The sequence below is a fragment of the Bombus fervidus genome, chromosome 7 (genome assembly GCF_041682495.2).
Source record: "Bombus fervidus isolate BK054 chromosome 7, iyBomFerv1, whole genome shotgun sequence".
Lineage (NCBI taxonomy): Eukaryota > Metazoa > Arthropoda > Insecta > Hymenoptera > Apidae > Bombus > Bombus fervidus.
Window position 1 is genome coordinate 6,719,145 of NC_091523.1, and position 15,997 is coordinate 6,735,141.

The 15,997-nt window shown below is 28.9% G+C and overlaps 2 protein-coding genes across 5 annotated transcripts; both read left to right on the forward strand.

Moving 5' to 3' along the window:
• Nucleotides 1-68: 68 nt before the first annotated feature.
• LOC139989494 (uncharacterized) lies at nt 69-9,614 on the forward strand. Of its 3 annotated transcripts, XM_072007945.1 has the most exons (13): nt 69-1,233; nt 1,318-1,530; nt 1,954-2,098; nt 3,364-3,606; nt 3,980-4,106; nt 5,012-5,155; nt 5,333-5,460; nt 6,404-6,595; nt 6,731-6,930; nt 7,321-7,470; nt 7,707-7,902; nt 8,024-8,351; nt 8,885-9,614. In XM_072007945.1, exons 4-13 carry the CDS (start codon nt 3,457-3,459, stop codon nt 9,220-9,222), a joined length of 1,953 nt encoding a protein of 650 aa, XP_071864046.1. In that variant the 5' UTR covers nt 69-1,233; nt 1,318-1,530; nt 1,954-2,098; nt 3,364-3,456; the 3' UTR covers nt 9,223-9,614. The 3 variants fall into 3 exon arrangements, with proteins under 3 accessions (XP_071864046.1, XP_071864045.1, XP_071864048.1); XM_072007944.1 differs by having other exon boundaries at nt 1,954-3,606; XM_072007947.1 differs by lacking the exons at nt 69-1,233; nt 1,318-1,530; nt 1,954-2,098 and having other exon boundaries at nt 3,489-3,606; nt 4,024-4,106.
• A 68-nt stretch (nt 9,615-9,682) lies between these two features.
• LOC139989495 (uncharacterized) lies at nt 9,683-15,671 on the forward strand. 2 transcript variants are annotated; one of them, XM_072007948.1, is made up of 11 exons: nt 9,684-10,237; nt 10,340-10,508; nt 10,904-11,174; nt 11,686-11,849; nt 12,053-12,203; nt 12,491-12,661; nt 12,744-12,839; nt 12,920-13,106; nt 13,847-14,172; nt 14,767-14,958; nt 15,439-15,671. In XM_072007948.1, the coding sequence occupies exons 2-11, from the start codon at nt 10,428-10,430 to the stop codon at nt 15,588-15,590; spliced, it is 1,791 nt and encodes a 596-aa protein (XP_071864049.1). In that variant the 5' UTR covers nt 9,684-10,237; nt 10,340-10,427; the 3' UTR covers nt 15,591-15,671. The 2 variants fall into 2 exon arrangements, with proteins under 2 accessions (XP_071864050.1, XP_071864049.1); XM_072007949.1 differs by having other exon boundaries at nt 9,683-10,508.
• The last annotated feature ends 326 nt before the right edge of the window (nt 15,672-15,997 follow it).

Below are 15,997 nucleotides of genomic sequence, written 5' to 3' on the forward strand. Positions count from 1 at the left end.
GTATATAGTTATAGTATATAGAATATTATATTATATATCAATACATAATATATTCACAACTTATATGTTGGTGACATTGATGTACATTGGTGAAATAAAGAATACCAGTTACACCAATTCCTAAATTTATAGATATACTGTACTGTACAGTCGGACACTCTGTAACGTGGTACTTCCATAACAAGGACTAAAAATTGCGCTATGCGTATGACGCGATGAAGAAGTTGCTGGAAATGACTCATTTCTGATATGAAAATATGCGTACGTTTGAATTGACTCGAAACTCAGTTTTGCATTAACTCTTGTGCGACAAGGAGGGTTTGTTTACAGTGTGCATTATGTAAAAGTTATTATCGCGGAACGCATATTATTTTGTCATACTAAAAAAAGTCTACATATTTATTTAGTTATAGTTCTTTTTTGCTCTCTTGGATTCATATAACGCGAAATCTGTATAACACGGAACGTATGTCTCGCGTTATAGGCAGTCTTACTGTATTGTACCATACATTGTGTTGCAAGGAAAAACTAGACTATTAATAAAACAAATCAGAGAAAGAGATTAAATTTCACAAAAGATAATAAAAATAAGATGTAAAAAGGAACAAAATATCAATAAAGATATTTGAGATATAGCTATGTATCCAAATAAAAGTAAATTAACATGTTTAGTTCAGATGGATACAATTACGTGCGAAGATATAAAACTTATGTCCAATAGTAAATCACGGATTTTATAAAATATATATAAACATATATCAACCATACATAACAAATATAAACATATGTGTGTGTTTACGTTATTCACAAAATTGAGCATAAAATTAAAAAAAAGAAATTATTATCGAGTATCAATGGTAAATTTACTTGCAGACAGATAAGAATAAATCCAGGAATTAACACGGAAAGAATAAAATTTATAAAAGAATTAGACAAATAAAAATTAGACAAATAGGAATTAGATAAATAAGAATTAGAAAAAGTATATTTGAGGAAACGAACACAAAGTTTGAAGAACCTTACGTAAAGAAGGGTATCATAATAGGATGGCCAGGAATTGCCAGAAAGAAATCTTGCATCTCAAAAGTCAAAGAGAAAAATGTTTAGAGTTCGCTAAAATCTATTAAATCATGATAAAAAATTTTGTTAAACTGTTATATTTTCTGAAAAAACAAAAATAAATTTATTTAGCGCGATCTCTATAACTTCGTTGATCTTCACCATCACACAGATGTACGTTAAATTTTGGAAATGACGATGTATTTGATTGATGTTGTTGTTAACATATCGATCTAATTATAGCATGACTCATTTTAGATATTATTCGAGATAGTTTGTGTGATATGACAACAATAATAACGGCAGAGCTAAAGCTAGATTAGCTGAGCCTTTTGTTTATTGAATAGGTCTTATAGGTATAGGATATCATAACATTGCTGTTGTTCTGTACAGGGTGTCCCACGCAGCCGGACATGCTATGATCTTGCAACGGTAGAAGATAGAAAAGAATCCAAAGTGTCCATTCTGAAAGTAGCGTTATTTTGAATATTTAAAAATCACCTGTATATCTTTAAATGGAATTATAAATTTTTGTATACATCGATCGATCTTTATATTCTCTATAAAAAGCTATTAAAGCACTTATATCGAGAACTGATTAATTTCAAGTATGTTTTAATCTTAATTTTGTAAAATTTATTATATAGAAAATGACCACGCAACATTTCCATATTTCTCTTTTCTTTGCCTTTCATACACTCAGTTTGATGAAATCTTTTAAACTATGTAGTTTCAGGTACAAGTACAGATTGATCTATAAAAAAGATTTATAAATCTACTTAAAAAAATAGATTTAAAAATAGATATGAAAAATGTGTGACTTAAGATCCCGATCGTGTGTTATTTGAAACCGTTTAATTTCGCTTAATAAAATATTTTTCTATTTTTTTACAGTTTCGGAGTTATAGTTTGACTTTTTGACAATTTGTTACGTGGGAGACCTCGTATATATATATATATATATATATATATATACATATATATATGTATACATATATACGTTCATACGTGCTGACATACATATTACATGTGCGAATACGTAAGTACTATCTATTTAAACATTGTTGCACTATCGGCATATAGTTGATAATCATTTTACATGACACAATAATTTTACAGCACAAACTGAACGTTTTGTACTTATACAGTTTCATGTATATTCAGTAAATATGTACTATTAAACATTACAGAATCTTTAGTAACGTTTTTTAAAGCACTCCACATACAATTGCAATGTATTAAAATCTTTCAAATAATATACATATTTTAAATGAAATATGAAAAACAATAGCTTCCAGCATGGAATCAGTAAATAAAGCTCAAGTATAAATTGATAAGCATCGTCGCATTACAATGCAACATTGTTATCGCTCTTTTTGTTCAAACGAATCTCTAGTACAACATGAGATTCTTTTGCAAACAATAAATTTATGCTTGGTGGGCTAATCATAGCTAATCATATATGTAAAGCAGATAATATTTAGCTCTGACGCAGTCATTGAATAACATAACGTCCAAGATGCATAATCCGAAGCTAAGAAATGTTGCCAAATGTTAATCTCAGTCATCATCAAGCATGAGTCAATGTGTTTTCAAGATGTAATACACACCTTGAATTGCAACTGTGGACACGTTAGTTTAACTTTTCATGCTTCGAATGCGCAGACTGTCTATCGAGAATTATCATTGTTTTTCAAGTTTCTATGAATTTTTTACATGCATTAAGAACTTCGTTTTAACATAGCGAAATATACTATAATCTAGATAAGTTGATTTGAGTCGAGTCGTTGTATGTGCTAATATAGTGTTGAGTTCTAAAAGTAAAAATTTATTAAGTGGAAGTTTAATAGTGGAAAGAAAATGTTTTTGTATTGCTATGCTCGTTCGATATTATTTAGGAACTTTATAATAATATTTTTAATAATGTATAATACATTTAATAACCCACAGATTATTCAATTTCTTCGATTCTTTCATCGTAATGAAATTTCAAGATATTATAAACGTATGATATAAACGTGTCCCAACTGTATAATTCGAAACATTAAATTGGAGCATAGCATTGCATACATATATCGCATAAGTAAAAAAAAAAAAAAAAATTGCTGCGTTTAGTAGAATAAAGCAAAAGAACTTTTGATCCATAAACGTGTACGAAACATACTTGTTTTAATCAATAAATATTTAATAATACAGAGTTTGGTAGTTACTGTTAGTGTTAATTTAAAATGTCTTATACGTTTAATAATGTTTGTATCGCAACTTTAATAGAACAAAACGTGTAATGCTTCTTAATATTTTCAGGTATTAGTTCATTATTTTTAACAGATTAATATAGACAAAACTAATAGATGCACAAATTTCCGTATAAATCTTGTGGAACTCAGTCATGTAATCATGTCTACTAAAAAAGACGAAAAGTTATTTAGTGAAAATGAAAATATGCCAAAGAAAGAAACAGAAAATGTACATAATTCCGATGAAAATTTTGATCCACCTGATGGTGGTTGGGGTTGGGTTATAGTAGTAGCAGCTGGATTTTCTAATGTAAGTTATGGTTATTCTCAATTTTTAGTATCTATAATATAATAACAATTTTATGATAAAACGTTGAACCAACGTTAAAAATTTTATATGATTTATGATCTAATGTAACAAAGATGCATAAAATTTAAAGATTTTTTCCTACATAAAGCTTATTGTTTATACTATAATGATTTATTTTAAATGTAAATCAGAAATATGTAATGTTTAATTTAATTACGAAATTTGTCATTTTTATTAGATTCTACAATTTAGAGCTTATCTTATTAATAGTGTGATATCATCGTTAAATTTTCATTCTCGCATAAAGAAATATTTTAGATTGGAAATCTACGCTTACTAAAAGTATAATCAACTATGAATGGAATTTTTACAGCTTTGTATATTAACAATATTGCAATCTTTCGGATTAATATTTAGAGACAGATTTGCAGAACTGGGAATCAATTCGTCACAAACAACGACTATAATAAATATAAATTTTGCAGTAAATTCTTGCACTGGTAAGTTGTTTTCCAATTATTTGTCTTCCGTACTGATTTTTCGCTTACATGCTTCGTAATTTTTTTAACTACGTTTCATCATTAATTACCTTTTCGCTAAACATGACGATATAAAACTCTATCAGCTTATGAAACAGTGCGTTACTGTGCGTAACAGTGGTATTGATAAAAATAAGCATGATTTTATCTTAACACCGAATGGGGATTTTGTGCTTTTCCATTATCTTATAACGTATCGCTAGGTGCAGTCACTACCTATCATTTCATGCTGCCAATGGTAGTTACGTAATATTACGAACGAATATCCCACAAATTCATCAAACTTAATTAAATGCAACGAATGTTCTTGCTGACAAACAATTGTAGTCATAGATCTTGAGAAGAATTTAAAATGGGAAAGCCTAAGTAGTTGCGATAATTTAAACATGTTTTTCAAGTAGCGAAAAGAAACTTTAATCTATAAGTTACGTTGAGCGTAATTTATTTACGTTATCACGCTGTTTACGTTATATGATATTTATATTTTATTATAATATTTCTTAACACTGACACGCCTGGTCAAACAACCGGTTTCAAAATTCAATTTAAAATTGTACATTCGTTGTCATTTTTTTTTGTTCATCCAACTTTATGGAAATTCTTATATTAACAAAAATTAAGAAATTGATTAATCAGGTAATACAAGAATTTACATTAAGTTAGATGAACAAAAGAAATAACAACGAATGTACAATTTTAAATTAAATTTTGAAACCGGTCATTTGACAAAAGTCATTTGGTAAAGTTAGTGTTAATATCATTATTACTACTATTTGTTATTCTTGTACCATATCCCCATGATTATAAACAGTGATAAATTAACGAATTTATCTAAAAGTTTTTAATAAAGATATTTTACATTGTAGGTTTAGCTAATGGTCCCCTGTTTAGAAAATACAGTTATAGGCAGGTAGCTTTCGCAGGCTCTCTAATTTGTGCTGTATCGATGACAGCATTGTCAATGACAAGAAGTTTTATCGGAGCTGTAATTTTCTTTTCTATTTTATACGGTAGGTTAAAGGTGATAATACAAGATAAATAGATTTGGGTAATGTTAACAGTGAAATATAAAGAACGACATGATAAAATATTCATCGCGCAAATTTCGATGATACTCTATTTATAAGTTTATTAAAAAAAAAAAGTATTAAAATACAGATGTTTAAGGTTTGAGTTGCTGATTTCAGGTGCTGGACTCGGTATAACGATGTCATCAAATACTTTAGTTTTAAATGCTTACTTCAAAAAGAAAAGAAGAACTGCTATTAGCCTTAGCTGGACCTGTACTGGCATAGGACCAATAGTAATGCCGCAAGTAAGTAAGTATAATTTATACGAAAGAAAATAATAATTTTTGAATGTACAATAAATAAAGAAAAGTCAGGTGGATTATACTTAAATATTTCCGTGCAATTATCAATTGTGTAACAACTTTTTAATTTTATAAAAAATTAGTGCCACATAAAATAATTCCTAAATTATTGATTCTAGATTAATATAGTGGAATAGATCATTTTTTCTGAAGTATAACGAAATTGAATATTTCCTTACAATATAAATGAATAGTCGACAAAACGATGTAGAGCAACGTTTACGTTGTTCAAGGACTAACTTTACATACACGATTGTTACTTGTTAGTCATAAGCCATAAATGTACGGAGCATTGTGTTCTTGACTAACAAGATACCGAGATTAAACATTGCGACGTTTTCTTATGGTTGCATTAAAGTTTAAGAAACCATTTTAAGAACTCGAGATATCATACCTGCAAGTATGATCTATAAATCTATAAAAGTAATCTATGAGGAAAAATATAGTTTTAAAAAATGTCGACATACGAGTACAATGATATAACAAATATTTAAATAGCGCTATGTTGTATTAACGAAATAAAAAAGTTTATCATGAAATTACTTTTAAAAAGAAAATATGAGCAGCTGTACATACTGTTTTAATTCTAGCAGATTTTTTCCACAGAAAAGATGAGTTTATATTAAATGTTGCTTATCTCTTTTAGCTCCGAAAGCTAAGTTATAATAATAACACAATAATGTAATAATTTATTTGTACAGTAGGCCCATAGCCAGTTACGAAGAGGTTGCTGCACTCTTATTCCTAGTTATATTCCTACATTGAACTCTTAGTTATTATATTATATTCCTATTTCATTGTGTTATACTATATTACTTAGCTCTTTCTTAATACAAGAGCTAAGTTATAATTGATACAATATAGTAATAATTATATTAATTTCTAGATAATTACATTGCTGACGCCAATATATGGTATGGAAGGTACTATACTTATTTTAGGCGGTTTTGCATTTAATGCTGTAGTTTGTGCTCTTCTATTGCAACCTGTTTCTTGGCATGTTAAAAAGAGACAAGATATAGAAAAATCTCTGAATAACAAAAACGTGAATACCGAAGAATTGCCAATGATTGATGAGGTATAGCGTAAAAATAGCTATCGTAAGAATCATTTAATAACATATATAAACAATATAAGAAACAATTACAATGTCAAGAGATGGTTCTTATTAACGTTTAAAACTTGTATTAAAAAGTAGTTATATTTTTTGTAGACAACAACGAATGTTACTTCTCAAAATAGATCGTTGGAAAATGTTGCCAAGGATACGCAAAGTAATTATAGTATTTCGAATCTTGTGAAAGGAAAGTTTGGAAGCCAATATTTGTATTATGACGATGAAGAATATGGTGCTTCCGGTATAGACGTAATAGGTTCTGGAACACCAATGATGTCCCGAGCTAATGATGGATGGTAGGTGTGAAAATGTATGGAATAACAGTAAAAACTGAGATTCATAACGATTCGTTTTGTCACTAGAAGTGTACAATGTAGAAAGTGATAAGAAACAATAAAAAAATAACAATAGAAAAAATGACAAACTAGTTCAACGATAATGATTCTTTATAAATAATCGTTTCTTTTGAAGCGTAATGTTACAGTTCGAACTTCATAAATTTATATTTCAGTTATTAAGCAAGACGCATTATACGCAGGTAGTAAACTAGCTAACCTACTCCACTAAGTAATATTTCTTAAATAACGTGATTTGCATGCACGTCGTTTTTACGTGCAATAAATCTAAGATCTAAAAGCTTCTTTTATGTGTAGCAATTTAAAAGATAGGAAATGAAATATACACAGGTTCTCTAGAAGAAATACTTCAACTACGTCGATGACGTCTAAATCATCGAGAAAGGAAAGCTTTTCATTGAGTCCAAGCCCAACACCATCAATAAATTTAAGTAGACAATCCAGCCTTAATAAAAAATCGCCGTTTAAAAATCTTAATAGGTAAATATATACAATATGGGTATTTCGCTGTCAAATCTGACATTGATATTAAATATTTTGATCTTCCAATACTTTAATCTTCAATGGTAAATAAATCAGCTTTTTGCTATTGCTAATTCTAAATTATTTATTTTGTAATTAATATTATGTAACACTTAGTTGATACAAATATAAGCATAAGTATACATATATACATACGTACATGAAATATACTATTACGTTAGAATTATTTACAGACCAAACAGTGAGACAGAAAAAAGTCGAAGAAGACGTTTAAGTTATCAATCATCCATCGCTCCATTAATTATCGTTAGCGAATCTTGCGAGCATGGTGCGTATCTTGAAGATTGCAAAGATCCAAATTGTCAACATAAATTGCAGCAAAATACAATAATACTCGAAGAATATGAAAATAATCAATTCTTGAAAAAAGTAAGTTTGATTAGAGTCTTAAAAGTGTAAAAGAAAAGCAAAGAAAAAAAATGAAGAGATAAGAAAATTTAAAAATAAAAGAATAGATAACTAGTAACATAGAAAAATATATTAATTTTAGGAATGTGTCGAGGAGACGACAAAGAAAACGTTCTTGGAAGCACTGATAATCTTTTTCGACCTAGATCTTCTTCGTGATTTTATTTACGTAAATATAATGTTGGGTATTACCTTCGCTAATTTCGCAGAGTTAAATTTTTCGCTCTTGACACCGTTCATATTGGGCGAACGTGGATTCTCAAAAATTGAAATTGCGACTGCAATGTCACTTCTTGCTAGTTTCGACGTGGTCACTAGATTGACAATTCCTTTTATTGCCGACTTTATCGGGTGGCAAAATAGGACTTTCTTTCTAGTCGGTGTTTGTGGAATGGCGGCAGGTCGTATTGGTAAGGAATCAATACAGTCATTTGCTTGAAATTTAGTAATTTCTTTCAGTATATAATAGAACTAATTACATGGAAATGATAAAATTGAGAATGTCTATTCACTTTGACCTTCAGTTTATCAATATGATATATAAAACGTCATCTCTCGTCTTTCGATTATTTTGATTAATAATATTTTACACGTAATTAGTACTATCTCGTTAATATATGAATTCTTGTATTTAAAATCATTTACTGTTTTGTATAATACTAAGCATTATGGATTATCTTTCTGCCTACTTACATAATTCCCATTAGAACTACGTAATATGTACTTAAGAAGAACCAATTAAATTTTTCATTTTTATCGGATCAAACTATAGAAATAGAATGACAAGATTTATCGTATTTCTATGATGTTGTTTAGTTCATTTCTATAATATGTATACTATTATATGTATATGTAAATGATATATTTAATTTCATAGATATAGATCGTAAGAAGCATCATATAAAGAACATATAATTTGTATATGTCTGTCAACTTCTTTCAGTTTTAGCACACGTTCAAAATTTTGGAGTTACCTTGGCAGTTGTGGTTCTAATTGGTGTTGGAAAAGCTTTGAGAACAATCTTTATGGCCCTTGCAATCCCTAATCACGTTCCTCTGTCGAGGCTTCCGGCTGCGACTGGTATACAACTTTTAACTAGTGGTATTGTTTCATTGACCTTAGGACCAATAGTTGGTTGGATTAGAGACGTAACTTTAAATTACGCAATTATGCTTCATGTTTTGAACATTTTTACGTACTTGACTGCAATTTCGTGGTGGTTAGAAATCTACTTTACGAAACGAAAGTCAACGAGAGCAGAAGAAGAAGATATCAAATAAATTAAACATTTAACACGCTGACGATTCATGCTATTCTAACACCGAGTATTGTTCTTCTTCTTTTTCATTGACGTAGAATGAATAGAACGTCTTGTTTCCCTTTTTTCTGAATATGGAGATTTTCATTATTTAAAACAAACTTATGAATTAGCAGAAAATAATCCGTTTGTTAGTTCAGTCTCATTTAGATCACTGAAACTGAACTTCCTCGACAATCAACGTGTTTTTCTATGATATGGAATCTTTACAACGACAAATAAACAAGCACGTATTTTGTATTTATTTATAACAAAAAATGGTGTATGATCATATACATGTGTATTAACAGATAACAAATAATTAACAATGTATTTCAATTATGTCAATGTTAACATTGAATTTTAGATAGAATTTTAGATGAATACTACTGATTATCTATCCTTTCGTATTATTATAAACAATTTTAATTCATTGTTGTAACGTAAATCGTAAAATGTAAGCGGGTGATATTTATATACACTTGAAGTGCCAAATGACGTAAATACAAAAATTAGGACAACACGACAATATATGATTTCACATTAATAATGAAATATTTTCAGTTTACGCGATATGCAATGACAAAGCATTATAAAGATAAAGATTAGATTAATCAGCGGTACGTACTTGACTTTACCGTTTACACGGTAGAATTCACTTTGTACGAAAACTTCTCTCAGTACCTGCCATGTTAGGAATGTAAGACTGATATCAACGTCGTTTATTGTAATTACTCTATTTAAACAAAACTGTCTTAGTTTCGTTTAAGTGCATTGTCATGAAATTGTGTGAGTGTGACTCATGTTTCTTATGTTGAAAAAAATGGCAAGATGTGTTCACTAAAAAATAAGTGAAACCTTTTACGCTATAACACTGTTATTTGTTATTAGGAATTAATCTGTTGTGTTAATTTCTTAAGTTGTTATCACTATCAGTGTTATTAGAAATTAATCTCGTTTAAGTGTAAATGCTATAACCATATGAAACGCAACATTAGGTAATATAACTTTTAAATATACATAAGATGTTAACCGAGCAATTGTAAAGAAGATTATTTAAAAGTTAATATATTTTTATTGTTAATGCTCTGTGAACGAAGATGATATAAATAAAGAAGCCACTGCAATAATATTTTATTATGGTGTGATACAATTTGAACAAAAATAAAGAAAAAGAAAAAAAACAAAATGAGCGTATCAGACACTGCTAAATTACCTCCAGATGGAAGTTGGGGTTGGATGATTGTCCTGGCATATTCAATGAGCGGGGTACGTTAAACGTAATAATAAATTTATAGCAACTATTATATTTTACTACATCATTCAAATAGTACAGTTAACAAAATGATCGTCATGATGTCGTTATTAAGCCTAAGTATCAATTTTTTCATTATTTAGAATTGAAATATTTCCTCACCCGTAACATGATAACTTCATATCGTTACTTTATCATAAGAAAGAATTTATGATTTCTTTTAAGTGGCTTCTGTACTCTATTGTTTGTAAAATAATAATAATGTTTATATCAGGGTAATTTCTATCTTTTTATTAATCGAAATAAAGGCTTTATCATTTAGTTGAGTTCATACTTGAAGATGTACTTTTATGTATATTAATGAATTTTTTTGCGATTATTAATAGCATTGAATTTTTCTTATATATAGATATGTACCGTATCGATTATGCAAGGTTTTGGATTAGTATTTAAAGATATTTTCCCTCGTTTTGGGTTCACTGCGACGGAAGGAACGATCATTATTAATACAAATTTAGCTTTCGGCATGCTCCTTGGATTGATAAACGGTCCGCTTCTACGACTTTTCGGATATAGGAAAATGGCTATGATCGGTAGTATAATATTCAGCAGTGGAGTAATTATGACAGCATTTGCCAAATCTTTTACCTGTTTAATGATCTTCTATGGTATATTCGCATGTAAGTGAAATTTCCATTGTATACTATTATAAAAGGCAATTATTTGAATATCTAAATAATATAAATAAATAATAAGAAAATTACCATATATACAGGGTGTTTTCTTTATCTTGTGCACTTGTATATTTTCATTACTTTTACAAATAGAAAAAAATGTAAAAACTAATTTAAAAAAAAACTATTTATAAAATTCTTTTCTATCGTTTCGTTTAATGTAGTGTATTTTCTTCGCGTAGTAAATAGAATACGGTTGCTGCCTTTCTGCAAAGAGGAAGGCCTTGCTTCCTATTTTTAAATTAATTTAAGAATAGTTTGTTCCATTGTTTACCAAGAAAGTATGAGTAACGATCATTACATAATCTTATGAATATGTCAACTCTTTGTTTTATGGCGCCCTTGCTATCTACGTAAGCAAACATTAACTATTTATGTCCATGCCAAATGAAAAATATTACATTTAAACATAAACGTTACTTGTGTTTTAATTCTAAACAGTATTTTTTCTACACAGCATTGGGTACGTCGATGACATCGTCTGCTTTCTCGTATGCGTTAAACTCTTACTTTACAACAAAAAGGGGACGCGCAATATCCTTAGCAATGACACTTATTGGAGTTGGCCCTATAATTGTGCCTCAAGTGACCACTTTATTAATTTCATATTATGGAACTCAGGTATTTTTAAACACATTGTATATTATTAAAGAAAATTATATTTTAATTCTACCATATACATTTGGCTACATATATTACATTACACATTGTGTAATGAAATTCGTAGATAATATTTCTTAAACTAAATAAAAATAATTTCAAATAGAAACTTTTAATTAATCCTATATTTAGAACTTTTACATTTTTCAATTTTATATTACTAGGGTACGATATTGTTATATGGAGCGTTCACTTTGCACTCATTAGTAGGTAGCTCGTTACTTCATCCACTTAAATGGCATACGAAAAATGCTACTAAATCAGAAAGTGTGAACGGTGAATCGTCGAAGAATGAGAATGAAAATACAATCAGAGGTAAACATTTCTTCAAGGAGTAGGAACAGAAACAAACTTTTTTTTTTTATTTAATTTTGCTATCATTCGGTATTTATTTAATTGCAATTATTACCCAAAATTTATGTTCTAATTTATATTATAATTATTTCAAATTCATCTTTTCTAATTATTTCAAAATTAATTATACGGTTAATCATAAAAACAATAATGGACTGTTAATTAGCTTTCCATTTATAATTATTTTCAAAGTCGGCAAGATTAACAAAATTTTGAAAAATTCTAGATTAAAATGAAATTTGTTTTAGAACGGAAGCGCAGTATTTTCCAAGACGAAGAAAGTTTTAAAAGTTCAATATTAGACTTAGTTATTGTACAAAGAAAAACGACTCTTTCAAGTATTGATCACGATGCAGAAATTGGAAGTATATATGGATTTGATATACCCTATGCTCGACAGATGTCTGAAACCTTAAGTGGTAAGCGATTGATTTATGATATATCCAGGCTAGTGCACCTTAATTATATGAATGATGATAATTAAAGGAAATATTAACGCAGCTTCGTTAGGAGAAAAGGAAGTTGATATGTACGTAATTACCGAAAATGGTCAAACGGGAAAGGAGCGGCGAAAAGTTCAGCATTGTAATCGTCGGTGTAAGTATATCAATTTTTTTTAAACAAGACTAATTAAAATATAAAATAAATAATTGGAAATACATACGTTCTTATTTTAGTAAAAAGCATTGAAACAATCAATCTCGGCAGCAGTTTAGAAATTTTTGAGGAGAAACCTTTAACTAAGTGCAGTAGCATAGATGAACTTGAAACGAATAATTATAAAAGTACGATGGAAAACGACACATTATTAACAAAAAATCATGCAAACGCAGTGTCAAGTGCAAATATTGACAGCAATGGAAAGTATGTATACACATTCGGATTAACGTGAAATTTAAAGGGAATGAGATTTATTTGGACACAAACTTTTTACTGAAATTAATAATATAAAGTATATGTATGGCTGTGCGTGTGCATGTTCTAGTGTGAATCTCAGAAAACTCGTCATACACGAATAATATATTACTGTCTTCTTGTTGAAACTAAGCGTATATCGGATATTATGTTAACGTAAAACTGCTTCTTTAACGCTTGATCGCGAAATTGTTGATTGGTATGGTAGTTTTTGGTCAAGTTTTTAAATATATATATAATTAAAAAAAGAGAACCTTAATTATAATTTGATCATTATTGCCTTTTGGTTTACTTTGTTATGTACAATCACTCGTTAAAAATATTTTCCTATTTTTTCTCATCGCTCTGTACGACTCTTAGTGTGATAATAAATGTCGATTCGAAATACAGAGAAGTGTACTTTGAAAAATAAATATTTGTTTTAAATACTTGATTTTTTCAAGGATATACGTATTCTTTTCAAAAGAATTGTAAAGAATATTTGGTACGAATTTCTCATTTTGTGGATCTTAAGAAGTCTCGTGGATGAGTGTTCAAATCGATTGCTGTAAACAGCTTTAATAAATCTTAATCCCTCGAATCCTGAAGGATGATAACAGACAGTGATATACTGAATTCAAAGAATGGGGAGTAAAAAATAAAAATATTATATCTTAACTGTATTTAATATCAGATTTAATGAATTTTAGGTCTGAAAAGAAATCGACCATAAAACGAATATTCAAGACGATATCAGAGTATTTTGATCTGGATTTATTGCGAGATCCAATCTATGTAAATATAATGTTAGGAATGTCCATAGCTATTTTTGCCGAAATAAATTTCTCTCAATTAACACCCTTTTTCCTGTCGGATATGAAGATATCAAACAATCAAATAGCGACTGTAATGAGTGTTATTGCCAGTGTAGATTTGATGTTCAGAATTCTTGCTCCTTTTATCGGAGAGTGGCTTCACCAACCACCAAGAATAATGTATCTAGGAAGCTTATGCCTCTTAATTATCAGTCGATCAAGTAAGCATCCTATCGTATAGTTTATTACATATTTAATAAAAGAACATTAATTTCTAAATTAACCAACTAAAAATAAAATAATGTTTCATAAGCACTTGCCTCGTCAAAAAAAAAAAAGGTATTAATTCACCGATTTTTCATAAATATACATAGAGGCGTTGATAAGAATTCTTTGATAAAAATATCTCAGAATATCTCCAGATTTTTTTAAAACCAAGTTGTAGGTATAAACGACCCAGCTTGCCCACGGAGGATGTAAGTCTACATAGGTAAACTGGGTCGTTGATGATCTAAGTGCTTCAACCTTGAATTTTTTCCTCTGAATCTTTTACTTTTATTGGAAGTAGACCAACATTTATGGACAAATTTTTGATTTAATTTAGAATTTGACTTAATAGTAATCTTTCAAATTTTTCGAATCTAGTAGAGTAAGAAAGATAAGTTTAAATAGAAACGAGCTAGTTTGCCTATGGAGCACGTGAAAGGACATTTTTAGCTACGATAAATTATTTAAGATTTAAAACATATGTTCAAACTTACTACTTTAGCATAGAATATCTCTTCGTAACATGAATTTGTTTAATCTCATTACAGCTTTATTATTCGTCAATGAATTTATTTCATTGATAATCGTCGCTGTTGGATTGGGGGCTGCCAAAGGGATACGTTCAATATACATGAGTTTAGTAATACCTTGTTACGTACCAATAGATAAATTACCTAACGCATCGGGAATCCAAATGATTGTAAATGGAGCAATTCTTTTGTGTGCCGGTCCTATGCTTGGTATGTACAAAACTAAAATACATCAAGTATATTTATATGTATTATTATTATGTGTATTATTAGTAGTATTATTACATTTCTTGCCACAATTACGTTTATATTTTAACTGAATGATTCTACAAGTCAAATTCATACTTTGAATAGACTGCTTGAAATTTCCTATTTAGTTTAATGTGAACTTTTTCCATGTATTATAAAGTGCCCATTATAGTATCTAACACATAATTGTTAATTCATTGAGTTTCAATAATTCTTGCAAATAGTTTTTGGAAATCTTACACATGGAATTAATAACGACAAGTGTTATCGTCGGAGAATTAAATTCGGTCAAACCTTTTTCTATTTTCCTTAAAAAAATATATTTTTTACACGTGTTATATACGAAAAACAAGGAATACGGGATACATTTAATCATTTTTAGGAATTATACTATTTCATTTTTTATTCATATTTCATTTTTTCTGTCTGTAATTATTGTAGGTATAATGCGTGATAATTTTGGAAGTTTTACACCTTGCATAATTGTGATAAATTGTGTTACGGCTCTAACAGTCATAATATGGACAGTGGAAATGTTAATCATCCGAAAGAAAAAAATGCAGAAACGAAAAGAGCAGCGAGACTCTCCTTGAATTGTTGAAGACTCTATACTCTATACACTTATTCGTAACTAAAAATAATTTTTTTAATTGATTAAACTTGAATCAATGTATATCACGAGCTGCCATTGGTATGTATAACGCGCATTGTAGTTGTGATTTTTCCAAATTTTGAGCAACGTTCGATGTTACGTATAACGTTTCTCCACTGAAAAAACGAAGTCGATAAAATATTTCCATAGGATAAGAAGATTAAATATTTACTAAAGTTTACCAACAAAGACGTTAGGCTATAATTTAATGTATTCATTAAGATAACTCATGAAATGTTATTGACATATATCAATAGAGATTCAGTTTGATTACTTTTCGCGCGCTGTATATACAGAAATAATTGACAAAAGAGATTTTATTTTTCCGAACTGGTACTGGACGTCCAT